The following is a 27036-nucleotide window of genomic DNA, read 5'->3' on the forward strand; positions in this document are numbered from 1 at the left end:
GAATGCTCTCCAAGTGTGATTATGCATGTAGGTGCTCCAAGTCCAAAGACATTTGCGAAATGTAAGAAATATTTCCATTTTATTGACTGTGTTGAGTTAAAAAAAAAAAACACTTCATTGGCATTCAGGCTTTCATCATTTTTCTTAAGGAGTTACTTTTTACAGTATCACAAATATAGTTTCACTACAAATTTTATGAGCTCCATGATAAATGTGACGAATGAAATTTGCAGGTGATGTTTATGTAATATTTGCCCCCATACTTATTTGTATGATGGTAGAAGGCTTAGGATTCTCCACACTTTAAATATCACTTTACTTACATTAATATTTTTCACTTCAGATATTTTCCAAATATTTCAGGAAGGATTTTTTTTTAGTTGCTTGTTACTTGTTTTTTGTCATTGGTGCTTTCTGTATTTTAAGGGTACATGTGGATTTTTCATTTAGTTGAGAGAAAGTACTAGTAGCTCTCTAAATTGCTAGACTATAGAGATGAACTCTACAAATTGTATTTTACCATTAGTAAAGTAGGACCAACTAGTAGTATAATGTGAAGGCAATAGAACTTCAGTCAAAAAAAGTTACTCAAAATGTGTTGGTCTTTCCTTATTCCATTTTGCCTGTCTCATCAGTCTAGTATAAAATAGAATAAGAACAAGACATGATTTGACTAGAGATACAACAGTTGCTTAGATGATCTCTGTATCCTTCCAAGTGTGATTTGTCTGATGGTTTTTCTCGAGAAGTTGCCTAAAACAGCTAATTTATTGTCATGTAGACAGGACCTTAAAGATAAAAAAGTTTTAACTAAATGGGAACTATGTCAGCAACAATCAGTTTTCACTGCAGATTTTAAGTCAGAGTTGAAGAAACTCCGTGGATTCAGCAACATTTATCAAGTGTGGATCCTGCAGGGAATTATGCCACATAGTGACTGGTGCGCTTATAAGGGTGATGGACAAAACGTGGTCCCAGCCCTTGAAGTTTTGTGCAGACGTGGGAGAAGGTCATGATGAAGGTGGGAACAGAGCTTCATCACTTCTTTTCCTGACGAAGACCTTGCCCTGCCTCGTGGAAGCCACACTTTCATAATCATAGCAAAGACATTAGGCAGTTCTTGGGTTTCTTTAGTCATTAAATGGTTGGTGCAACAGCCATAAGAAGTTGAAAGCCAAATTGTTTAGTTGTGAATTCACTGGAAATCAAATAATGAAGGCAACAGATATGGAAGAACTCCAACACTTTTGTAACACTGTGTCCTCGGAGCCTAAACAGAGAGCTGCAAACTAGTAGCTGCTAGGGGTGTCTAAGTGTCTAAATAATGAATTTGTTTCATTTGGCTCATGTAATGTTTTTGAAAAATCCAGATTATTTCACCAGCACTAAAAATGGCAAATTCACAAAAATACCAGATTTATGGGTTCCCTTAAAATACTGGAAGATTTGACAAAGCTGAACCAGTCTTCTTAGAACCCTCCAAACTAAGTTGTAGTTTCTTTCCTTTTAGATACCAATTTACTGGAATCCCCCTGGACCACCTCATTTCTTTCTGTACTTAAATGCATCCAAAGGGCACTTGAGTTTGTTTAAATGAAACTTTCGAGTTTTCATTTAGAATTGTTTGGGGCTTTTATCTTCCCAGAAATAAGAAGTAGTTTTTCAATATCTAAAATGGCAACCAGCATATTGTATTCAATAAATATTGATTAAATGGATGGATAGATGGATGAACGAATGGATAGTTGAATGAATGGATCCATAGATAGATAGATAGATAGATAGATAGATAGATAGATAGATAGATAGATAGATAGACAGATAGATATGAATGAATATTTCAGTGGGAGAATGTATATATACTAAATAATATGACCTATTGGGTTATAGGGAAGTTATAGAGCCCAGGGAAGTAGTCTGGTAGTAGAACTTTACTTATAGGAAGAATATCTTACTAGCACATGCCTTCTTGTTAGTCAGTTTCAGCTACTCAGTAATCAGCCTAGAACAAAGAGTAAAAAAAAAATTAGCTCTTTTAATTTTTTTTTATGTTTATTCATTTTTGAGAGACAGAGCATGAGCAGGGGAAGGGCAGAGACAGAGGGAGACACAGAACCTGAAGCAGGCTCCAGACTCTGAGCTGTNAGTAGTTTTTCAATATCTAAAATGGCAACCAGCATATTGTATTCAATAAATATTGATTAAATGGATGGATAGATGGATGAACGAATGGATAGTTGAATGAATGGATCCATAGATAGATAGATAGATAGATAGATAGATAGATAGACAGACAGATAGATATGAATGAATATTTCAGTGGGAGAATGTATATATACTAAATAATATGACCTATTGGGTTATAGGGAAGTTATAGAGCCCAGGGAAGTAGTCTGGTAGTAGAACTTTACTTATAGGAAGAATATCTTACTAGCACATGCCTTCTTGTTAGTCAGTTTCAGCTACTCAGTAATCAGCCTAGAACAAAGAGTAAAAAAAAAATTAGCTCTTTTAATTTTTTTTTATGTTTATTCATTTTTGAGAGACAGAGCATGAGCAGGGGAAGGGCAGAGACAGAGGGAGACACAGAACCTGAAGCAGGCTCCAGACTCTGAGCTGTCAGCACAGAGCTCCACGTGGGGCTCGAACTCACCAACCCGCAAGATCATGACCTGAGCCAAAGTCGGCCACTTAACCAACTGAGCCACACAGGCGCCCCAATATTAGCTCTTTTAATGTGAGTGTTTAATAATAAAAAATGCTTCAGGAGATTTAACTACCAAACCACCATAGCAGCTATTTATTTTCACTTCAAAATGTTGCTTACTGTATTAGTTTACTAGGGACTCTATGACAAAATACCAGACCAAATGCCTTAAATAACAGAAGTCTATTTTCTCACAATTCTGGAAGCTAAGAGTCCCAGCCCCAGGTGTCAGCAGCTTTGTTTCTGAGGACTCTCTAAGGCTTGCAGGTGCCCACCTTTTTGCTGTGTCCTCACATGTTCGTTCTGTGTCCATATTCTCTAAGGACACCAGTTATATTGGATTCGCCCCCACCCTAACAACCTCGTTTTAACTTAATTACCTCGATAAAGGCCTTATATTCAAATACAGTCACATTCTGAAGTACTGGCGGGGTTGGGGCTTCAACACTTGAATTTTGGAGGGACACAATTCAGCCCATACACTTACAGAGCTTTAAACATCAGTCAATACTTACCAATAATGTCTATAAGCTACTTGCATCAAAATCTTTTGCAGAGCTTCTTATAAAAACATCTATTATTGGCTTCTACCCCACAGGTAAGGAAGTTAGGAGGAGTGGAGCTTAGGGTATCTGATTTTTTTTTAATTTTTTTTTTTTAATTTATTTCTAGGGGAGAGAGAGAGAGAGAGAGACAGCATGAGCAGGGGAGGGTCAGAGAGAGAGGGAGTCACAGCCTCCAAAAGAGGCTCCAGGCTCTGAGCTGGCAGTCAGCACAGAGCCCAACGCGGGGCCCGAACCCACGAACCGCGAGATCATGACCTAAGCGAAAGTCGGACGCTTAACCGACTAAGCCACCCAGGCGCCCCTTAAGGTATCTGATTTTAAACAAATATCACAGTGAATCAATGCACAATGAAGTTCAAGAGCTATTGACATAGCTTTCCTTTTATTCACCAGCATTAAGATTCTGGCACCATTCCTCCCAATGCATGGCTAAATCTATAATACCTAAGAATATTTATTTTCTTTCCCAGGAAGAAAATAATACTCTAATATTTGTCTTGTGCTTTTATAGTATGTAAAAAACTTTTACTAACTTTATTTAGTAGGTAAGAGTATAAAATGTATATTAGAGGCAGTTGGGTGGCTTAGATGGTTAAGTGTCCAACTTTGGCTCAGGTCATGATCTCACGGCTCATGAGTTCGAGCCCCGCATCAGGCTTTATGTTGACAGCTTGAAGCCTGGAGCCTGCTTTGGATTCTGCGTCTCCCTCTCTCTCTCTGCCCCTCCCCTGCTCATGCTCTGTCTTTCTCTCAAAAATAAATATTAAAAAAAAATTTTTAAGAGTATAAAATATATATTATACTAACCATATATTGCTTAATTTTACTTTTAGGGAGTATTGTGAAGGCGTAGGTTGCATAATGGTTGAGACCTCAGTTTAAAGGCAGCCTTCTCCATCACTTCCTAGTCAAGTTGCCTCAAGCAAGTTACTAACCTCTCCAGGACTTTTTCCTAATTCATAAAATGGATATATTAATAAAAAGAATGCCTACCTCATAGGGTCATTTTGAGGTTTTATTTGGTTTGTACATAAATTCTAAAATAGTTTTTGTCACATACTAAGTGCATAGTATGTTTACTATTATTACTTTAAGGTTGGAGGTGAGGTTGATATTGATGAGAATTAAATAACCACAGATCACACAGCTAGTATATAATAGGTCCAGAACTTGAACTCTGGTTTCCTGGCTCAATTCCAATTCCTTCTACTTCTCTGCAGGAAGGATATAATTTTTAAGTTGGTATCAGTTCTTTCAAATTACCATATGATATTGTTACTAACTTTTCAAGTCAACTTTTAAAGAAGAGAAAATATATTACAAAATACCTTAAATCTGTGTATGCATAGCCCATGCAAGGATGGAATCATGATTAAATGTGTTTTAGTGTGAAGAAATTATAAGCAGCTATTGATTTTCAAGTGTGTGGAACTTTTGGTGACGGGTTTCAATATTTAGCAATCAGCCGTTGGCCATCTCTTTATTTCAGGAATTCTAAGGTCAAGCTGAGTTATAAATATGGAATGAACCAAACTAGTTCTCTGAACTTAATCTTCTTTTGAGTGTTTAGGAAACTTCTTCCATTAGACTGACTTCATCCCTCCACTGGTCTGTTGGTGGGCATGGCATTCTCAGGTTAGCTAGAAAGGCATAAAATCTAATTTTTCAGACAGAATAAGAGAAGAACAAAGAAACATTTTTTCACCTTCCATTTCCAGACATCAATTTTCTGGAACACCCCTGAGGGATAATGGATAATACTGACACCTTTCTGACTTTGTAGAAGAAATCAAGCCCATTCAATGTATATGAATGTACAGAAATGAAGATGAATATATGTCCCTAAACATATGATATGCAATTAAAGTTAACATGGTAGGTTTATATATAGATTGCCAGTAATTTTTGGTTTTGGCTTTGCTTTCCTTCCTTTTTTATGGAAAAACTGAAACATGTAAAAAAGTAAATGGGATTATATAATTAACTACCATGTACTCATCACTTACCTTCAATAGTTACCAACTGATCGCCAATCTTATTTCATCTATATCTCCACCCCCATCCCGACCCCATATGAAATGCAAGTCATCATTTGATTCCATTTATACATCTTTTAGTATGCATTTTTGAAAGAATTATTTCTAACATAACCACATATTATTTAGATGTCTAACATTAACAATAATTCCTTAGCAGCTACATGTCCGGGTTTGGGGGTGTGCGTGAAGCGATAGCTCATGAATTGCTACCTAGGAGAGACTTCTGGGCAGCAATCTGATTGGAAGGAGAGACCAAGGGAATTCTCTTTATGCAGCATTTATATAGCACTTTAGATAATATTGAGAAAGCCTCACTTGTTAATATCAAGAACTTGGAGTGGGGCTGCTGAGGGATAGCAACTGGATGGCCGTGTTATCTCTCCAGCGGTTGTCAGGGCACCCTCACGCCGTCAGCATGAACACGGTTCTCTGGTGCTCACTAGGAATGCCTTAGCTTAATCTGTTCTCTCCCTCTGTAACACCTTTCTTCTCTCTGATTTCTAAGTCCTACTTTAACCTTCCAAACTTGCTCAAATTCATTTCCTTCATGAAGCCAACCTCTGACCCTTAGCCTTTGGATATCAGTCTCCATTTTCACATTGGGTGTTGTTGCTTGCCTGTGTTACTCTTCATTATTTTTTTTTTTAATTTTTTAACATTTACTCATTTTTTGAGAGAGAGAGACAGCACGAGCAGAGGAGGGACAGAAAGAGGGAAACACAGAATCCGAAGCAGGCTCCAGGCTCTGAGCTGTCAGCACAGAGCCTGATGCGGGGCTCGAACTCGCAAACCATGAGATCATGACCTGAGCCAAAGTCAGACGCTTAACCAGCTGAGCCACCGAGGTGCCCCTATTATTATTTTTAATTGTTTTTTTAAGTTTATTTATTTATTTTGAGAGAGAATGTGTGTGCAAGCAGGAGAGAGGCGGAGAGGGACAGAGAGAATCCCAAACAGGCTCTTCACTGTCAGCCCAGAGCCCAGTGCGGGGCTCAAACTCATGAACCATGAGATCATGACCTGAGCCAAAGTCAAGAGTCAGACACCTAACTGACTGAGCCATCCAGGTGCCCCTGGCCTGTGTTACTCTTCACAGCAAGAACAGCAGTAACATGAATACCGACTGTCATTTACTGAGAGTTCACCACTAACATTTACTTCCATTACCTCTGAACACCTACAACTCTGTAAAGTAGGTGCTGTTCTCTTTCACAGATGAGGAAACTGAGCATCAATGAGCTTAAACAACTTACCTAGTCAAAGTTGTAAGTGACAGTGATGGGATTTGGACCCAAGTCTAGTCTGACATCAAAGTCACCCTCCCTAATAATTCACCTTTTGTTTACCTTTTCCACATATGTCCTGAGTGTTCAAGGGGACTGTAGACTCTCAGAGGAGCATCCACCACTTAACGTACCGAGGGCCAAGTATGATGGCCCTCACAGTAACACGGCATCCTACACTGCTGTTAACGATGATGCAAATAACTCAAACACTGTGTTGATTGCCCTTTCAAAGGTTGTTAAAACTTGGAGTTGTTACTACTTGAACTTCTTATCTAGTGTGTAAAGTTGATAAATCAAATGCATATCGCTCTGATGTGTTATCACAATATTGTATATCATCCTAAAATAAGTCAGAAAGCTGACAGCTGTCATACAGCAATGATCACAAGGTGGGAGAGAATTACCTCTCTATAAATGTATGTAATGAACTGCAGATTGTGAGCAATTGCTTTTTCATTTTATTCTTCTGCTCATTTTCAAAAGCCCACACGAAGGGATGGTGTGTGGCTTTTTGCACCCACCTTATCTTGATTTCCATGAGAAAATTCCCAGTGATTTTATGTGAATAGGTGGTGTTCATTGCATTTTATGTAGAGTGTTACATTAGTGGAACTTCCAGGCTCCTGGCCACCCTGCTTTTAACTAAAATAGTATCCCAATTCTGTGAAGATACAGAAATGGACCCTGCAACTACTAAAAAGATAGATCTCTTGGTCTAGAGTTAGTGGATGGCAAAAGAGAAGGTGGAGACGTGGCGAATGATGTCCTATCAGAGGAGACCCTGAGGCCCTATGGAGAAACTTAGACTTCACCTCCTGAAGCAATCTTGGTGCTATATCAAGGGTGGGGAAGGTGATGGGGAAGATATACAGAGAGGTTATTTGGCAACAGTAGAGGAAAGGCAGGAAATAGGGAAGGCACCCAAGAAACTCTGGGAGCAGTTCAGACACAGGGCAATGGGATCCCAGGTAAAAGCAGTAAGATTACGGAAACAAAAGGAGCAATCAAGAAAAATTATTTTTCAAAAAAAATCAGTATAACTTTCACAGCCACAGAATTAGATTTAGGTGTGGTTAGTGTTCTTATTCATTTTATCCCACCTACAATATTCAAGCCATCAAATGAAAATTCTGGAAGTTTACCTATTATTTTCCATAGACATCTGGTTTGATTGTTTTTTTTTTTTTTATTTTACTGAATATGCAATCAAGGCATCGCCCACCCTGGGACAGCCAGAAGGAACTTGGAACCAGGTGTACCCGTTCTGTACCAGAACCTCAGCTGTACTACTTGTTGCCTATATGATATAAATGAGTCACTTAACACCTCACCTCCAACTGAGAAAGCACATTGTAAATTACCAGATCTTACACAGACACCCTGTGATACTAGATACACTGTGATACTCTCTTGACTTCAAGAAAAGCTTTTGGTACTAAACCTGAGATTGCCTGTGCTCTTATTATAAGGTTGAATTTATTTACAAAATAAACATTATCATTCCAAGTTCTAAACACCCTGGCAACTCCTGTATCAATAGATAATGTTGTAGTGGCCATACAAAATAATTTTTAGGGAGGTCTTGTTACTTGCATTTTTAATATGTGAGTTTCTCCTTCTTCCTAAGTCCCCCTTTTAAAAAAGGGAATCACAGAATTCATCTTGGTTCAGAAGTTTAGCTTCATCTTTTCCTCTAAGGACAGAAAAACTGGGTTGACACCAAGCCCACTTAGAAATTATTGGGTTCCCTGATCCTGGTAGATTCATTCAAATGTAGCAGATGAATATCACAGAACTCTACATTTGGCAGGTCTGTCTGCAATTAAGACGTACAAACAAAGATGTCTTAAATTTATAGCTAATGATAAATTTTGATACATTGATTAAGATTAAATTATCGATCTGTGGTTTTTGACAGGTCTTGTAGCTTATAAAACTTCACTTGTTACTGTATATAGGAGAGTGATACATGGAAAGACCAGAAAGACTATAAATGCACATATGTGTACGCTGGTACCTGTAGCCATCGGCATGAATTACATAAGTCAAGTAGGGTTTTCTGATTAAATACAATCTGTCACATGATCAAAAGATTACAAACATATAACTAAATTTTCAATTAGCATTAGAGAATACAATGTCTTTCTTGCATTCATATATATGTAGATATATGAAATTCATTTATATATCTACATATATATGTGGATATATGTGTGTGTGTGTGTATATATATATATATATGAAACTGACACCCCTTTTGGAAGTATCTTAATTCGTTTCTAATAAAATATTGAAAAACAATTTTTTTTTAATACAGCAGAGTTTTTCTCGGGCTTAGATTGAAAAGAAGTCTGAAAACTATTTAACTTCTGCAGCATCTGGAGCAATAGTGGACTAGTGCCAGCACAGGACTTTATCGCAGTATAAATGGGGTTTTAAGTGTTTGTTTCCAGTGCAGGTTCTCGAAGCCCAGGCACTTCCCAGTCTCATTGTTCCTTTGTTCTAGCGGATGTACAAAGGATTGACTGTTTTGTTTGCTGGCTCAGAGAGATTAGATAAAGCCTGCATTTCTGAACTTCACCCTCTAGGCACGCAACCTTAAAATTCATTTTCTATAGCTTATATTTTTCAGATTATATATCATTTAGATTATACTGATCACACCATTATCGTCTTTAACCTTTATCTGGCTTGGAGACAGATGACAGTATCGATCTCTTTTGAGCTATCACTGGAAAGCAGCTGTCCCTCTCATCCTTGTCCTTAAAATGCCTCTTCAGCAAAAATGTGTCATCTCAATGGACTATGACAAGGTTGTTCTTGAGTTTCGTTGGCTACTAGAATCTCATGGTAGCGAAGTGCCTTATTCTTGCCAGACAGCAGAAAACTTTCTGTGAGGGGAAATTATGCTCATTCTTTTTATTAAGATGTCCTTAATTACAGACCATTATGTATGATAGAAAATTTAAATAATATTGCTGGGGTCAGGGGAGGGAAGCTACTGCTTTCCTCAAGAACCTATAAACTAGAATCATCTTGGGAATTTTTTATTTTATCTTAATGGTTAGAAAGTTAGGTCATGGGAATTAACTGGTAAGATTTTATCAAGTTTTTTTATATGAAAAAGGCAAATAAAGCTGTTAGTTTAGTTTTAAAAAAATTGTATTCCACTTCTGCTTCCATTCTGTCAATGATTCAGAGGAAACTTTTTATGATCAAGTGTAAGTTTATACTGAGTGACCATTCTATGCCAGGTAAAATGTCTACACCTCAAAACATCCGAGAATATAGGTATTATTATTCTGCCCAGACAAATGGGAAAGTGGAGACTCAGATGGGTTCAATGACTTGTCCAAAGTCTTCTGACTGATACACGAGGGAACCAAGGACTTGAACTAAGTGCTGTCTGACTCCAAAGCCCATGTTTTCTGGCGCTATGTTTTCCTGCTTCCATGACAAGATCTCCTCCTGTTTATAGAAATAATAACAGCAGCTACCACTGAATACTTACTATATGCCAGACACTGTTCTAAGTGCTCTATATAAAACACTCAAGTTAATCTTCATAAATAGAGGCACCTGGGTGGCTTAGTCAGTTAAGCGTCCAACTCTTGGTTTTGGCTCAGGTCATGATCTCATGGTTTTGTGGGTTTTGGCCCCATGCTGGGCTCTGTGTGACAGCAAGGAACCTGCTTGGGATTCTCTCTCTTCCGCTCTCTGCCCCTCCCCCACTCACACTATCTCTCTCTCAAAATAAATAAATAAACTTAAAAAAATTTTTTTAATCTTCATAAATATCTTGCCAAAAAGATAGTAGTATTATCAGCATTGCATAGATGAAGCAGCTGAGACGCAGAGAGGTTAAGGAATTGCCCAAAGCAACTCTTCAGTTGCCACCACACAGGAGAACCAGACTCAGCCCAGGCCACCAGCCTACAGAGCCCACACTCTTACGGTGAACCTCTGCTGTGCTTGGGTGCAACCACACTACTGGTGCTTTGGGCTCCCTAGGTGACTGCTGCTGTGGCTTTGTTGTCAGCGGACATTTATATTTTTATTAGGTCTTGTATTATTAAATGTTAGGTGGCTTGCGTGCTTTTTGCAGTGCAATGTCCTCCTACAAATCACAGCATAAAATACACACACACACACACACACACACACACACAAGACATTAGACTGATCATAGGCTGTATTTAGCTTATGTGTGGTATCTCTAGGTGACCCATAGATCATCTTCTGAGCTGTCTGGCCATAAATGCTTTGTTGATATAGACTAAGATCACCTTGTTCCTATTTGTTATTAATGTTAGTCACAAGAAAACACATATACTGTTCTAAGAAGATTCTAGAATCTGAAGTTATTTCATGAGTAAAATATGATTTACCAAGATCTCAGCCAAGAAGAACTCAGATCCCTTCCCCTGCTTGAAAATGCGCTCTCTCTCTTTCTCTAAATAACTAACTTTTTAAAAAATATAACAAAAACAACCTAAAGTTATGTATACTTAACCTCCAGAATCCACAACCTAAAAAAGAAATATTCTGGGGCACCTGGGTGGCTCAGTTGGTTAAGCATCTGACTCTTGATTTCAGCTCAGGTCATTATCTCATGGTTTTTGAGTTTGAGTCCTGCATCGGGCTTTGCACTGTGTAGACAAACAAACAAACAAAAAAACAAAAAGTTGAGTACAAATTTCAAAATTATTTCCTAATACCTATTTTCTGTTAAGATTTTTGGTATTTATTCAGGCATAGCCTGGATGTTTGTAAGTGTGTGGAAAGTGCAAAACTTGCAAGCGGCACCTTGGGGGCTCAGTCAGTTAAGTGTCGGACTTTGACTCAGGTCATGATCTCACGGTTTGTGAGTTTGAGCCCCACATTGGGCTCTGTGCTGACAGCTTAGAGCCTGGAGCCTGCTTCAGAATCTGTGTCTCCCTCTCTCTCTGCCCCTCCCCTGCTCGTGCTGTCTCTCTCTCCTTCAAAAATAAACATTAAAAAAAACAAAACAAAACTTGCAAGCCAAAGAGAATATAACCTTTCTTGGAATTCTAAGCTCAGAATTTTCTTAACAAAAAAGTTTTATTAGAAAAAGGAGTTTATCTGACTAGTAGGTAAGTGGGTCTCTTTTTAAAAATGAAATGATAAGTTTGAAAGTGGAGTAAAATGCCAGTTTGTTTCATGGGCAGCAGACAGTGAATCTGTGTGACAGCCAACTAATGGGCGTTTGCACAAGTCTTTAAGCCATGTTCTCTTTGTGGGTTTTTGTCTCGCAGATCCTTTACCTCCTGCTAAGTTTGAAGTCAATAAAGAGAAGACTACTTCAACCAGTTTGCATGTTTGGTGGACTCCTTCTTCTGGAAAAGTCACCCGATATGAGGTGGAGTTGTTTGACAATAACCAAAAGATACAGGAGACCCAAATTCAAGCAAGTACTCCATGGAATGAACATACTTTTTTTAACCTCACTGCTGGTAATAAATACAATATTGCCATCACAGCTGTTTCTGGAGAGAAACGTTCCCTTACAGTTTATACCAATGGATCAACAGGTAAGACCCGTTTACAGCTAGTTGAGTATTTAATACAGTAAATTGAAGGGATAAAAGTAAGAATGCCCCCAGACCAAAGGTGACAGGTAGGTGGATAAGTAGATAGACAGACAGACAAATGCTGTGCAGTACGTTGGGTAGACTAGACTGAAAATAAGGAGATGTGGCTGTGCTGCTAGATCGCTGGTTGATTTTGAACAAGTCCTGGAACTTCTCTGGGACTGGAATTTTCTCCAAAACTAAGTAGGTGTTTCCGAGTGACCTTTCTAACTCAAATCTCAGGCCACAGCATATTCTGCCTCGGTTTCTCAGTTTGTAATAAAACGTGATTTTTAAGTGTTTTCATCCTTTGTATATTCTTTTCATAACATCAAGTCATGATGTTTCCTACGTACTTCTACGCCTGGAACAAGTGTTTGCGTGCCCCACGCATCCCGATGTCAACGACCCACTCCACCTCCTTCTGTGAACTACCGTCCTTCTCACCATGCCTTCTCCTCTCCTTTTCTCTCCTGCTTTCTTGCTGTCCTTCTGTTTTTCATCTTCCATCGTTCTTCCCTTTCTTTTCTCTTTGCTGCTATGCCATATCATGCTTCATTGGCAAAAATTACTTTCATACCTACTAAGTGGGTAAACTATGATGTAGCTCTAGTGTGGACTTTGAAAAGAGCATTAATCCAGGCTCCAGTGAAATTTCAAGAGTACTGTTCTCATTACTTATAGCACAAATTAGATGTACAGAGAAGCATTCATAAATGTGTGATTTCGAATTAAATGTGTCTATGGCACCTATAAGGAAATTATGAATGACCCTTTGGCAACGCATTTTATGTCCCCAGTGCCATCCCCAGTGAAAGACATCAATATTTCAGCAAAAACCAATTCTCTCTTGATTTCCTGGTCCCATGGCTCTGGGAATGTGGAAAGATACCAGCTGATGCTCATGGATAAAGAGATCCGAGTACATGGCAGTGTCGTGGACAGACATGCTACTTCTTACACTTTCCAAGGACTGACACCTGGCCACCTCTATAACCTCACCATTGTGACTGAGGCTGCAGGGCTGCAAAACTACAGATGGACACTGGCCAGGACAAGTAAGTTCCACCAACTAGCGGAACAAGAATAAAGCTCAAATCAAGGAAATGTTTAATAACCAAGGCTTATAAAGTTATTTGAATAATATGGGACAAATGGAAATTCATATGTTACAGAAGGCCCTTAAGATGTACCCATTTTTCTACTCAGAGAAAGAGGGATTCCCTTTTTTTTCTAAAATTTAGATGACTCCTTGGCAGCATTCTGAAGTAGCAAAGTTAACCACGGATATAGTCTTCGCTTGTCTTTTTAGTATTCTGAATTTTTTTTTTTTTTTTTGGTAAGGATTCCTACTTCCTTCTCTGAAACTAGCATCCACTGCCTTTGTGACGCCACTCACAATGAGCCAAGATTGCTTTTCTCAGTGCTATACAAAGACCTGCTCCTGTGAAACAGCCATTCGTAAACTCTGTATCCAATAAAACAAATCTTGAGAACTAATACTACAGGAGCTGTTCTCACAGCTTAACATAGCCAATTAAACTAACCTGTGCTAAGTGGGTTTTTTAATGTTTTATTTATTTTTGAGAGAGACAGAGACAGAATGAGAGCAGGGAAGGGCAGAGAGAGAGGAAGACACAGAATTCACAGCAGGCTCCGAGCTGTTAACACAGAGCCTGACGTGGGGCTCAAACTCACAAACTGTGAGACCATGACCTGAGTTGAAGTCAGACTCTCAACCAACTGAGCCACCCAGGTGCCCTAATCTGTGCTAAGTCTTAATGAATCATGTACACATTCATTATTTCATTCTATTAATTCATTCATTCACTATCTACCGAGTATAAACTGTATGCTAGGCATTATGGATATAGCAGTGTCTAAAAAGGCCAAAGTCTTTGCCCTTTGGAGCTTACATTCTAATGGATTCTAATGTTTCTGGTGGGTCTAATAAATTCCTTCTCTTGGTAAGCTGTTCCCTCTCTTGGTAAACTATTTAATTTTAAGAGAAACTTTTAAGTATATAGTGACTTAGAAATTACTCTCATGGAGAGAGTTCTTGGAACTACAAAAGATTGGTGAGAAAGATATTTGAGGGCACCTGTACATTTCCATACCCTTCATATCACACCTCAAAAGATGTATAAACATTCCCAACAAAAATGTGCCATATATCTTGGGGCCCTTGGCTGGCTCAGTTGGTGGAGCAGGCACTCTTGATCTCAGGGTTGTGAGTGTGAACCTCACATTGGATGCAGAGATTGCTTAAAAATAAAATCTTTAGGTGCTCCTAGGTGGCTCAGTTGGTTAAGCATCTGTCTCTTGATTTTGGCTCAGGTCATGATCTCATGGTTCATGAGTTCAAGACCTGCATCAGGCTCTGTGCCCAAGGAGCACAGCCTGCTTGGGATTCTCTGTCTCCCTTTCTTTGCCCCTCCCCTGCTTGCTTTCTATCTCTTTCTCTCAAAATAAATAAGCATTAAAAATATTTTTTAAATGAAATCTTTTTTAAAAAGTAGCAATTATCTTAAGAATTATTCATGTATAACAAGAACAAATTATACTTATCACTGGCCTATGCAAAATCACTCTGCTATGCCCATTTTAAAACTGAAACCTTTTTGCTTTGTTATTAGTGAAGCCCAAAATTATGACGTACCCAAGAGGTAGAAAAAGTACTCAAAGTACTCACCAAAGTGTTTTTGCTTTTGTAATTGTAATCATTTTCTTTGATGAAACAATGACACAACTCTTGAGCTTTCACTTCATCATGAGTTTATATGAAAGACAGCAAATTTTTAGCACACAAAATTTTGGGATGGGCAATGAGTTAACCAATCTTTTGATTGTGTACTTGTTGTTATTAAATACATTAATACGGGAATAAATTAGGCAGATGTCAGACTTCTTTGAGCATTCCAGGACCTCATTTGCCTGTAAGGATCCTGAGGCTCAGTGAGATACACAGAGCTGTCCAGGGTTGCCCAGCTGACTAATGACCAAGGTTGAGCCAGAATCCAGGCTCCTGACTCCCATCTTCATGATCTTTCTAACAGCCAGACAGCCTTTCTTTGATTTTGCAGTATTATTTTTGCTAGCGAAATTGTTTTCTTCTGAGCAAGGAGTGTGGCTGTCAGGGATTAAAAGACAGGTCAAAATTTGACCGGAAGACTGGTACAATATCCTGAGTTAAAGTGTCTTTTCTTTTCGTCCTTTTTAGCACCCATGGAAGTCTCAAATCTGAAGGTGACAAATGATGACACTTTGACCTCTCTAAAGGTCAAGTGGCAAAGACCTTCTGGAAATGTGGATTCCTATAACGTTACCCTGTTTCACAAAGGGATTATCAAAGAATCCAGAATACTCAGACCCCAGGTTACTGAAACTCAATTCAAAGACTTAACTCCTGGACGACTTTATCAAGTTACTGTCAGCTGTGTCTCTGGTGAATTGTCCGCTCAGAAGATGGCAGTGGGCAGAACAGGTGAGTGTAGGGCTCCAGAATATTCCAGAATAACACCATTTGGAATGATGTTTTCCAAATCATTGTCTGATCTGTCTTAGATCCATTCATCGGGGCACAATAAGCTCCCAATTTGGGAAATATGATCTACATGACTGAGGGTGCCTATGGCCCAGGGCCCCATATACAGAGTTATTTAAGCAAATGTGTTTGGAATGGTTCCTGAGTGATGTGGGTAACCGGCTCTGACCTGTGCTATTTCATGTCACCCCACTTAAGTAGTGTAAATGCATTAGCATTGATACTAATGAATAAAACATTTCTGATCAACTCTAACAGTGAGGGCCAGTTAGCATTTACTCATGTTTTCCTTAAATTATTTTATTAATTTATGTGACCAAACATTTATTCAGTGCCCCCTATGTGTAAATTATTGTGTGATGAGTTTGGGAAGTTGTTAAAATGTCAGGGTTCAGCCAACTACACCCTTTGGCCAAATACGGCCTGTGACCTGTACTTGCATAGTCCCAAGCTAAGAGTGGTTTTTACATATTTAAAAGGTTTTTTTAAAAAGGAAAAAGAGAGACAAAGATGGGACAAACCATATGTGGCCTGCAAGTCCTGAAATATTTACTTTTTCAACCCTTGCTTTTAAGGAGGTTACATTTTAATCAGACAAATATAGAATAAATACACAAAAAGTAAAAATAGTACATTTTAATAACAGTAATTGCATTGATATTTCCATGTATCAGGCACTAACTAAGCACTTTACACTAAACATTAAGTTCCCACAACAAAACCATGAAAGAGGTTCCATTATTATCACTTTACAGATAATTCAGAGGGATGAAATAACTTGTCCATAGTCATCTAGCCAGTAAATGGTGGGGTTAGAATTTAAACCAGAGTGTTTAATATGAGAGTCCATTCTCTGAGCTGTTAAAGATTCCAACCAAGAGCCATCTGGTCAGAAAAACAAGAGAACAAAATTCTTGTTCAGAAGAGCAGTAAAGACCTCTCAAAGGAAATAGTCTTTAGCTGGGACTTAAAAAATGGGAAGAGGGAGGGGTGCCTGTGTGGCTCAGTCGGTTGAGCGACCGACTTTGGCTCAGGTCATGATCTCACGGTTCGTGGGTTCCAGTCCCACATCGGGCTCTGTGCTGACAGCTCAGAGCTTGGAGCCTGCTTCAGATTCTGTATCTCCTTCTCTCTCTGACCCTCCCCTGCTCACACTGGCTCTCTCTCTCTCAGAAATAAATAAAACATTAAAAAAAATTTTTTTTAATGGGAAGAGGGAAAAGAGGGAAGGGATTTGAGGATGAGGAAATAATACAAGCAAAGGTAGGAAGGCAGAAGAGCCCAAGATACTTACAGGTGTGCAGAACATGAAGTTCGAGGCCAGCATTTGGGAAAGTGGGGAAACGGGAGAGGGCAGCTGCAGGCAGTGGTCAGAGGTTATGCGGTCTGATCTTGGAAAGCAATGAATGCCACACGCAGGACTTAATGTTTTATTCTGTAATTAATGGAGAGACCTTGAATGTTTTTAAGCAAATGAATAATTAGACCAGAGCTATATTGCAAGAAGATTAATCTTGTCGTTGGAAAAGAGAGGAATGTTTCATGACCGCAACATGCAGTGTCGCTACCAAAAGACACCAACCATATCCGTCAATGTCAACATCATCAGAAGCAACATCGATATTGTCTCTAGGGCTGGCGTGCAGCCAGTAAAACACGGTGCTCATATCCCTAGGTAATTAACAGTGTTACAGAAGATTGCATTACTGATATAATGATTTTAGCGTTCATTTCTTGAGTGTCAGATGCCTCCAAAATGAGGAGAGAACACTCGTTTACAATCCACAAACATTAGAAGGGGATAGAAATGTTTGAATTGTGCTATTAGGTCTCTTATCTACTGTTGCCCATGAAAAGTGAATAAGTATCCTTACTTTTGGTTTTTAGAATCTCTTTTTTGACATCATTTCACCTTTTAGTTCCAGAGCAAGTTGGGAACCTGGTGGCAAACAGCAACGGTTCCACAAGGTCCCTAGTAGTGAGCTGGTCGCCCCCTGCTGGAGACTGGGAGCAGTACCGTATCCTGCTCTTCAATGATTCTGTGGTGCTGCTCAACGTCACCGTGGGAAAGGAGGAAACACACTATGTCATAGATGATGTCGGGCTCATACCAGGAAGACAGTATGAGGTAGAAGTCACTGTTGAGAGTGGAAATCTGAAGAATTCTAAGCGTTGCCATGGCAGGACAGGTAAGCAAATACCAAGGTGTTAATGACTGTTGGAACCTTAACTTGGCCCCTCTCTCAAGTAACACAGATAGTTGTCAATGTCATCCCTCCTTCCCACTTCCCCCCATCCCCCATGTTCCCTGAATTTAAGATATTATAGACTTTGTATAGACTGAATTAGGTTTGGTAATGTTTAGTTTTGTCAAATTAGAACATTAAAAATCGCTTCCAGGGGTGCCTGGGTGGCTCAGTCGGTTAAGCGTCTGACTCAGGTCATGATTTCCCAGTTCGTGGGTTCCAGCCCCATATGAGGTTCTGTGCTGGCAGCTCAGACCCTGGAGCCTGTTTCAGATTCTGTGTCTCCCTTTCTCTCTGCCCCTCCCCCACTCATGCTCTGTCTCTCTCTGTCTCAAAAATAAAAATAAACTATAAAAATGTTTTTGAAAAAAATAAATAAAAATCACTTACTTTATTTAATAAAAAGAAAGCCATTTTAAACACCAAAAGAATAAGAACTAAATAATCTGAGAATCCTTCCCACAAAAAGGACAGTTGAAAAATTTTTTGCTTGACCTAATTTGTCATGACCTAATGTTGACTAATTTCATGTATCAAGGAAAGGTTATTAATGTGAAGAGGGATATATTTGGATTTTAGGGTAGAGGGGAATGAAGATCCGGAGACATGGGTTTGGGTATTCTGGCTGTCACCACTATACTGTGATACCTTGGGCAAGTCACAACCCCTCTGAGTGTGTTTCTTCAACTTTCAAATAAGAGAATTGCCCTTCCAAGCTCAACAAGTATGACATGCAATATTCTATACTTGGAGTGAAATTCAAATATCCCCTCTCTTAGTCTTGCCTGATGACAAGTAAATAACTACATTGATTCAATGTTCTTCGTAGAAGAATGTCAAAGAAGAGGACCAAAACACCTCCTTACCTTGCCAACTGGGCTTCCAGTAATATATTCATTTTCCAGATATTAATATGCCTTGGATAATGATCAAAGCTATATAAGCTTAAACCAAGCTATTTTTAGCATTCCACAGAACAAGTGTCTATGTCCTCTCCAATATTTTACCTCATTCACTTCAAATAACTTGGAATACTGTCAGGAAACAGTGGGGGCTCTCAGCATATTGTCATAATTATCAGGAAAATTTTCTTACGCTGTACCTCTAGGTGAATGAGGGAAGTCAAAGTAGGCTTTGATGTAACAATCCAGTTCATTTCAATGTATTAAAGAAGGAAGATACAGATTTAGGGACTCAATTAGAATGGAATTATAGAAAATTTCTTTGATGTAAAAATCAGTATGCTTCTTCCATAATTTTGTTTCCCTGTTGTTTTAGTGGGACCAGTACTTTACTCTTAACAACATATCCTAGAAATTGTAATAATTAAACCTTTTAAAGAAATAGAAACAATTTCAGTTCTTTGGATAATGGGAGCCCTTAATCAGGTACTATTATTGCTTTTGCTTTCATGGATACATCAATGTCCCCTTCTCAGAAATGAAGGGAAGAAACACTTTGTCTTTCCAACCAAATGGAGTGAAAAATACCCCTAACTTCACCTAAATACTCAAACATGGACCTATCTCTGTAGGTTGACAAGATTGAATGAAATATTTTTGCATCATAGAATTCATATGAAGAAATAAATACTCAAGGTAATATGTGGTCAAAAATAAATGACCCAGAAAAGCATTTTCCAATAGTATCCCTTTGAATCTTCCTTTCTGAATATGTTACATAAACAAAGCTTGGGGTCTCTGGCTGGCTCAATGGAAGAGCATGCGATTTTTGATCTCAGGGTTGTGAGTTCAATCCCCACATTGGGTGTAGAGATTACTTAAAAATAAAATCATAAAAAAATAACAGCAACAAAGTTTTTATGATTAGCTTTTTTTTTTCCCTGAGCGCTCATACACATTCAGAAAAGGAACGCTGAACTGAACCCTCCTATAACTGGAAGGGAACAGTTCTCTAGAAAATATTCTAGTGTTTCTTTTTTCTTCTTTTTTTTAATGTTTAATTTTGAGAGAGAGAGAGAGAGAGAGAGAGAGAGAGAGAGAGACCGTGTTAGCCAGGGAAGTGTCAAGAGAGAGTGAAAGACAAAGAATCCAAAGAAGGCTTACAGTGCAAAGCCTGACACAAACCCACAAACCGTGAGATCATGGTCTGAGCCAAAGTCCAGCACTCAACTGACTGAGCCACCAGGCACCCCCCCCTCATGTTTCTGAATCAAATCAGTGACACAGTGTCCATTGCCTTTTCCTCAGTGCCCCTGGCTGTGCTCCAGCTTCGTGTCAAACATGCCAACGAAACCTCACTGGGTGTCATGTGGCAGACCCCTGTAGCAGAATGGGAGAAATACATCATTTCACTAGCTGACAGAGACCTCTTACTCATCCACAAGTCACTCCCCAAAGATGCCAAAGAATTCACTTTTACTGACCTGGTGCCTGGGCGAAAATACATAGCTACAGTCACCACTATCAGTGGAGACTTAAAAAACTCATCTTCAACTAAAGGAAGAACAGGTAACATTCTCTATAAAAGTATACTGTGCACTGAATTGTTTAACGTTCAGTTTACAAATGTTTATTAAATGCCTATTACGTACTGGTCATTGTTTTATGAATTTTTTCTGTTTGTTTTTTATCATACTAATTTCAACTCTTAGTGTTTGTTTGTTTGTTTGTCTTACTTTGTTTGGGTTTATTTTGAAATTGAAACAGAGCAGAGAACAACTTTTCCAACAAGTTTCCCTGCAAATGAGAGGCAGAGAAATAGGACAGCATCGGAAAGAGGACGTATGTTTGAAAGGAGGATTTTTTTTTTTAAGAGATAGCATGTTTTATGTTGACAAGAATGTTCTAGAAGAGAAAGGAGTGGTGACGATGTAAAGAGGGAGGGAGAATTGTTGCAGTTATTCTATGAGTAAGCAGAGGTACTGGGATCTAGAACACAAAAGGAATTGGCATTAGAAAGGAACATGAAGGGGCTCCTGGGTGGCTCAGTCATTCAGGTGTCAACTTTAGCTCAAGTCATGATCTCACAGGCTCCTCAGAGGCTCCTCACAGGCCCTGTGTTGAGCTCTGTGCTGACAGCTCAGAGCCTGGAGCCTACTTTTGATGCTGTGTCTCCCTCTCTCTCTGCCTCTCTTCTGCTTGTGCTCTGTCTCTCTCTCTCAAAAATAAATAAACATTAAAATATTTTTTTAAAAAGAAGAAGAAAGGAACATGAGTAGTTTAACTTTAGGGTCAACGGGGGAAAAATAGTATTGGGTGTGTGTGCAGTAAATAGATAGCTATAGCAAGTGGGCAATTATCTTCTTTTTCTCAGTGAAATAGGAAGCAAATTCGTCATCAAAGACTTGTTTATCCAATTTATATACCGTTGTCCTGTATTTTGTTTCTGTCTCCTTTTTTAAGCCCATAAACAATTACCACTCATCTTCTCATCTTCCCTTCCTGTATGTCACAAGTTCTGTATGGGCTTACTTTTCTTTATTTTGGAAAACATTTTTCACATGTCGTTACTTAGAGTTTTTAGGGACCAACTCTCCAAACTTTTGTTTTTCTGCATATGTCTTAACATGGCTCTCAATCTTGAAAGATATTTTCCCTAGGATACAGTTCTATGTTGAAAACTAGTTTCTCTCAGCACATTGAAGATGTTATTGTAGTCTTTCTGGCATTGATTCTTGCTGTTGAAAAGTCAGGTATCAATCTAATTGTTTTTCTCTCTCTGGGTAATCTGTTTGTTATGACTGCTTTTAAGATTTATTCTTTGCCTTTGGTGTTCTGTTGTTTACAGTAATAACCTAAATACAGACTACTTCTTGTGTATCTTGTTTGAGATCATTACAATTTCTGTACTTGCAGGTTAGTATCTTTCATCATGCCTGGAAATTCTCAGCCATTAACTCTCTGATATTGCCTCTGTTCTTCTTCCGGTATTCTAGAACATATATACATACATACATATATATATATATATATNTTTCAACTTGAGGTTTTTGAGCACCCAGGTTTTATGAATCTGGGTTGCAAACTCACTGAAACTGTCTTGAGGTTATGAATTCTCAGAAGAAAGTATTTTTCTTCTCCATCCAGTGCCAAGGAGGCTGAGAGCAGACAGGGAATATTTATTTGACTTACACTTAGAATGTAACCTTTCAGGATCCTTATATATATATAACCTTATGCAGGATCACCTATGAGGTTCCTCAGTTTGGGAAAGTCCTGCACTTTACCTCCTATCTCATAGATCATGCAAGTCTGTAAAATCAAAGCTTAAATTTATGTTTGAAAGATGCCATCAAGATGAAAGTATGCTTCAATGAACCAGTTACTTTTCTATCGCTGACTTTTAGTTCCCTGAGAGTTCCTTACATTCTTGACAACATGCTCATCATACACTTATAGTTTTATATTCTATCCAACACACGTAGTTGTGCTTCTTGGGGGGCTTTTCACAGTATGTAGCCCACTGTATTGCCAGAATTGGAAATACAAGGCATTTTGTTAGTCTTAGGATCATTTTCATCATTCTCAACATTTATATTTCTGGGCCATTATGGTCGGGTATTTTCAACTTTGTAAGAAACTACCAAACTGTTTTCCAAAGCAGTTGTAAAGTTTTACATTCCCACCATTCCCACCAGCAATATATGAGATTTCCAATTTCTCCATAATCTCAACAGCACTTGGTATTGCAAGTTTTTGTTTTGTTTGCCATTGTAATAAGCATGTGATGGTATTTCATTCAGTTTTAATTTGTCTTTTCCTAATGCCTAATGGTTTTGAGCACCTTTCCATTTGTCTACTTAACCATTCACGTATTATTTGGGGAAGAACATATTGTCAAGTTAGTTTCCATGTAACACCCAGTGCTCACCCCAACAAGTGTCCTCCTCCATACCCATCACCTCCCTTCCCCTTTCCCCCACTCCCATCAGCCCTCAGTTTGTTCTCAGCATTCAAGAGTCTCTCATGATTTGCCTCCCTCCCTCTCCCCAACTATTTTTCCCCTACTTCTCCCCCATGGTCCTCCATTAAGTTCCTCCTAATCCACCTATACGTGCAAACATAGGGTATCTGTCCTTCTCTGCCTGACTTATTTCGCTCAGCATAACACCTTCAAGTTCCATCAATGTTGCTACAAATAGCCAGATTTCATTCTTTCTCATTGCCATGTAGTATTCCATTGTGTAGATGAGCCCATCTTCTTGATCCATTCATCCGTTGATGGACACTTAGGCTCTTTCCATGTTTTGGCTATTGTTGAGAGTTCTGCAATGAACGTTGGGGTACATGTGCCCCTATGCATCAGCACTCCTGTATCCCTTGGGTAAATTCTTAGCAGTACTATTGCTGGGCCATAGGGGAGTTCTATTGTTAAGTTTTTGAGGAACCTCCACACTGTTTTCCAGAGGGGCTGCACCAGTTTACATTCCCACCAACAGGGTAGGAGAGTGCCTGTTTTTCCACATCCTCACCAGCATCTAGAGTCTCCTGATTTGTCCATTTTAGCCACTCTGACTGGCGTGAGGTGGTATCTCGTGTGGTTTTGATTTGTATTTCCCTGATGAGGAAGGACGCCGAGCATCGTTTCATGTGTCTGTTGGCCATCTGAATGTCCTCTTTGGGGAAGTGTCTGTTCATATCTTCTGCTCAGTTCTTCACTGGATTATTTGTTTTTTGAGTGTGGAGTTTGATGAGTTCCTTATATATTTTGGATACTAGCCTTTTATCTGATATGTCGTTTGCAACTATCTTTTCCCATTCCGTTGGTTGCCTGTTAGTTTTATTGATTGTTTCCTTTGCTGTGCAGAAGCTTTTTATCTTGATGAGGTCCCAATAGTTCAATTTTGCTCTTGATTCCCTTGCCTTTGGGAATGTGTCAAGTAAGAAGTTGCTGCCATTGAGGTCAAGGAGGTTGTTTCCTGCTTTCTCCTCTTGGGTTTTGATGGTTTCCGGTCTCACATTCAGGCCCTTTATTCATTTTGAGTTTATTTTTGTGTATGGTGTGAGATAAAGATCTAGTTTCATTCTTCTGCATGTTGTTGTCTAGTTCTCCCAGCACCATCTGTTAAAGAGGCTGTCTTTTTTCCACTGGATACTCTTTCCTGCTTTGTCAAAGATTAGTTGGCCATACATTTGTGGGTCTAATTCTGAGTTCTCTATTCTATTCCATTGGTCTATGTGTCTGTTTTTGTGCCAATACCATACTGTCTTGATGATTACAGCTTTGTAGTAGAGGCTAAAGTCTGGGATGGTGATGCCTCCCGTTTTGGTTTTTTTCTTCAATGTTACTTTGGCTATTCGGGGTCTTTTGTGGTTCCATACGAATTCTAGGATAGTTTGTTCTAGTTTTGAGAAGAATGCTGGTGCAGTTTTGATTGGGATTGCATTAAATGTGTAGATTCCTTTGGGTAGTAATGACATTTTAACAATATTTATCCTTCCGACCCATGAGCATGGAATGTTTTTCCATTTCTTTGTGTCTTCTTCAATTTCCTTCATAAGTTTTCTATACTTTTCATCATACAGATCTCCTATATTTTTGGTTAGGTTTATTCTCGGTATTTTATGGTTTTTTTGTGCTATTGTGAATGGGATCAGTTTCTTGATTTCTCTTTCTGTTGCTTCATTATTGGTGTATAAAAATGCAACCAATTTCTGTATGTTGATTTTGTACCCTGCAACTTTGCTGAATTCATGGATCAGTTCTAGTCAGCTTCTGGTGGAGCCTGTGGGTTTTCTATGTAGAGTATCATGTCGTCTGTGAAAAGTCAAAGTTTGATTTCTTCTTTGCCAATTCTGATGCCTTTGATTTCCTTTTGTTGTCTGATGGCTGATGCTAGGACTTCCAGCACTATGTTAACAACAGTGGTGAGAGTGGACATCTGTGTCATGTTCCTGATCTCAGGGGGGAAGCTCTCAGTATATTCCCCATTGAGGATGATGTTAGCTGAGGGCTTCTTACAGATGGCTTTTATGATGTTTAAGTAACCTCCTTCTATCCTGACTTTCTTGAGGGTCTTTATTAAGAAGGTATGCTGTATTTTGTCAAATGCTTTTTCTGCATCTATCAACAGGATCATATGGTTTTTATCTTTTCTTTTGTTGATGTGATGTATCACATTGATTGATTTGCAAATATTGAACCAGCCCTGTAACCCAGGGATACAAATGAATCCCACTTGATCATAGTGGATAATTCTTTTTATGTACTGTTGGATTTGATTTGAAACTATCTTGTTGAGGACTTTTGCATCCATATTGATCAAGGATATTGGCCTGTAGTTCTCTTTTTTTGCTGGGTCTCTGTCTGGCTTGGGAATCAAAGTGATGCCAGATTCATAGAATGAGTCCAGAAGTTTTCCTTCAAATTCTAATTTTTGGAATAGCTTGAGAAGAATGGGCATTAATTCTGTTTTAAATGTCTGGTAGAATTCCCCAGGGAAGCCATCTGGCCCAGGGCTCTTATTTGTTGGGAGATTTTTGATAACGGATTCAATTTCTTCACTAGTTATGGGTCTGTTCAGATTTTCTATCTCTTCCCATGTGAATTTTGTTAGTCTGTGTGTGCTTAGGAATTTGTCCATTTCTTCTAAGTTGTCCAGTTTGTTGGCATATAATTTTTCATAGTATTCCTTGATAATTGCTTGTATTTCTGAGGAGTTGGTTGTAATAAATCCATCTTCATTCATGATTTTGTCTATTTGTCCATTTTTTGATGGGGTGGTTTGATTTTTATCGTTTAATTTTGAGAATTCTTTATATATTCAGATATTAGTCCTTTGTCAGAAACATGCGTTGAAATGGTGTCTCTCAGCCTGTGGCTTGCCTTTTCATGAATTTATTAGTGTATTTTACAGAATATAAGTTATTTAATTTTGAGGGCCAATTTATCAGTTTTTTTCTTTCATAGGCCATACTTTTGATGTCATGTTAAAAAAATCTTTGCCTTATACAAGTTCACAAAGATTTTCACGTAGAATTGTTGTAGTTTTATGTTTTTAATTGAAGTGCATAATCTATCTTGAATTTATTTTTATATGTGTGTGAGATCTAGGTCAAAGTTTTTGTCTCTGCATATGGACATCTAATAATTCCAGCCCTATTTGTTGAAAAGACTCTTCTTGCTCCATCGAATTGCCCTCACATCTCTGTAAAAAATCAATTGACTACATATGTGTTGGTCTATTCTGGACTCTCAATTCTGTTCCATCGATCTGTGTTTCTGTCTTTTTGCCAGTATCACACTGCCTTCATTATGAAGCTTTCTAGTAAGTCTTGAAATCAGATGATGTTACTCCTCCAATTTTGTTCTTTTTTCAAAATCAGTTGGCATATTAGTTCCTTTGCTTTCCATATGAAATTTAGAATGTGAATTGAATCTTCTGACCCAACTACAATAATATTTTTTAATGAATATATATGTGTCTTAATCCAAAAGTTAACAAATTCTAAGAAGGATTGTGCCAAGGTTTCAATGCTTTTGATTACCAAAATTCAGGGAAGAGGCACAAAGAAGATCAAATATGTTTATCAAGTGCCAGCTTCAAGACCTGTGTAAGAGATTTTTTAATGGGTAGATTAGAAATCACAGCATTTGTTTATTAGGAAAAGGGCACAGACTCACAGGTTAGATAGATCAGGCTTTGGACTCCAGGATGACTCTTCATTAGCGCTGTGAACAATAGGTTAAGTTACTTATATTTTATTGTTTTTGGTTTCTTCTTCAGTAAAGAGAATAATGAAATCAAATTTACAGAGTTTTAAATGAGTATCAAATAATATGATTTCTAAAAGCCACAGAGTTCATAACTGTCATAAATCAGGCACTCAATAGTTATCACTACTAGTTGTTATAGTTATCATTTTTAATTACTATTATTATGTGATAATTTATACTATTGCAGCATTTTCACATATAGTGATAAAAATGGTCCTCTTGAGAATATGCTAGTAAAAAATTAACCAGTTTTCTTTTTTTTTTTAATTTTTTAAATGTTTACTTATTTTTGAGAGAGAGAGAGAGAGGCAGAGTATGAGTGGAGGAGGGGTAGAGAGAGAGGGAGGCACAGAATCCAAAGCAGGTTTCAGGCCCTGA

The 27036-nt window shown here is 38.4% G+C and overlaps 1 protein-coding gene across 1 annotated transcript in view; it reads left to right on the plus strand.

Moving 5' to 3' along the window:
- Positions 1-27036, plus strand: part of PTPRB (protein tyrosine phosphatase receptor type B) — a 114127-nt gene that overhangs the window by 30462 nt on the left and 56629 nt on the right. Inside the window, exons 6-10 of the mRNA XM_077775265.1 lie at positions 11875-12150; positions 12990-13247; positions 15410-15673; positions 17653-17922; positions 20190-20450. Coding sequence (XP_077631391.1) covers positions 11875-12150; positions 12990-13247; positions 15410-15673; positions 17653-17922; positions 20190-20450 — 1329 coding nt within the window. The remainder of the gene's footprint in view (positions 1-11874; positions 12151-12989; positions 13248-15409; positions 15674-17652; positions 17923-20189; positions 20451-27036) is intronic.

This window comes from Crocuta crocuta, unplaced genomic scaffold (genome assembly GCF_008692635.1).
Source record: "Crocuta crocuta isolate KB4526 unplaced genomic scaffold, BGI_CrCroc_1.0 scaffold97, whole genome shotgun sequence".
Taxonomy (NCBI): domain Eukaryota; kingdom Metazoa; phylum Chordata; class Mammalia; order Carnivora; family Hyaenidae; genus Crocuta; species Crocuta crocuta.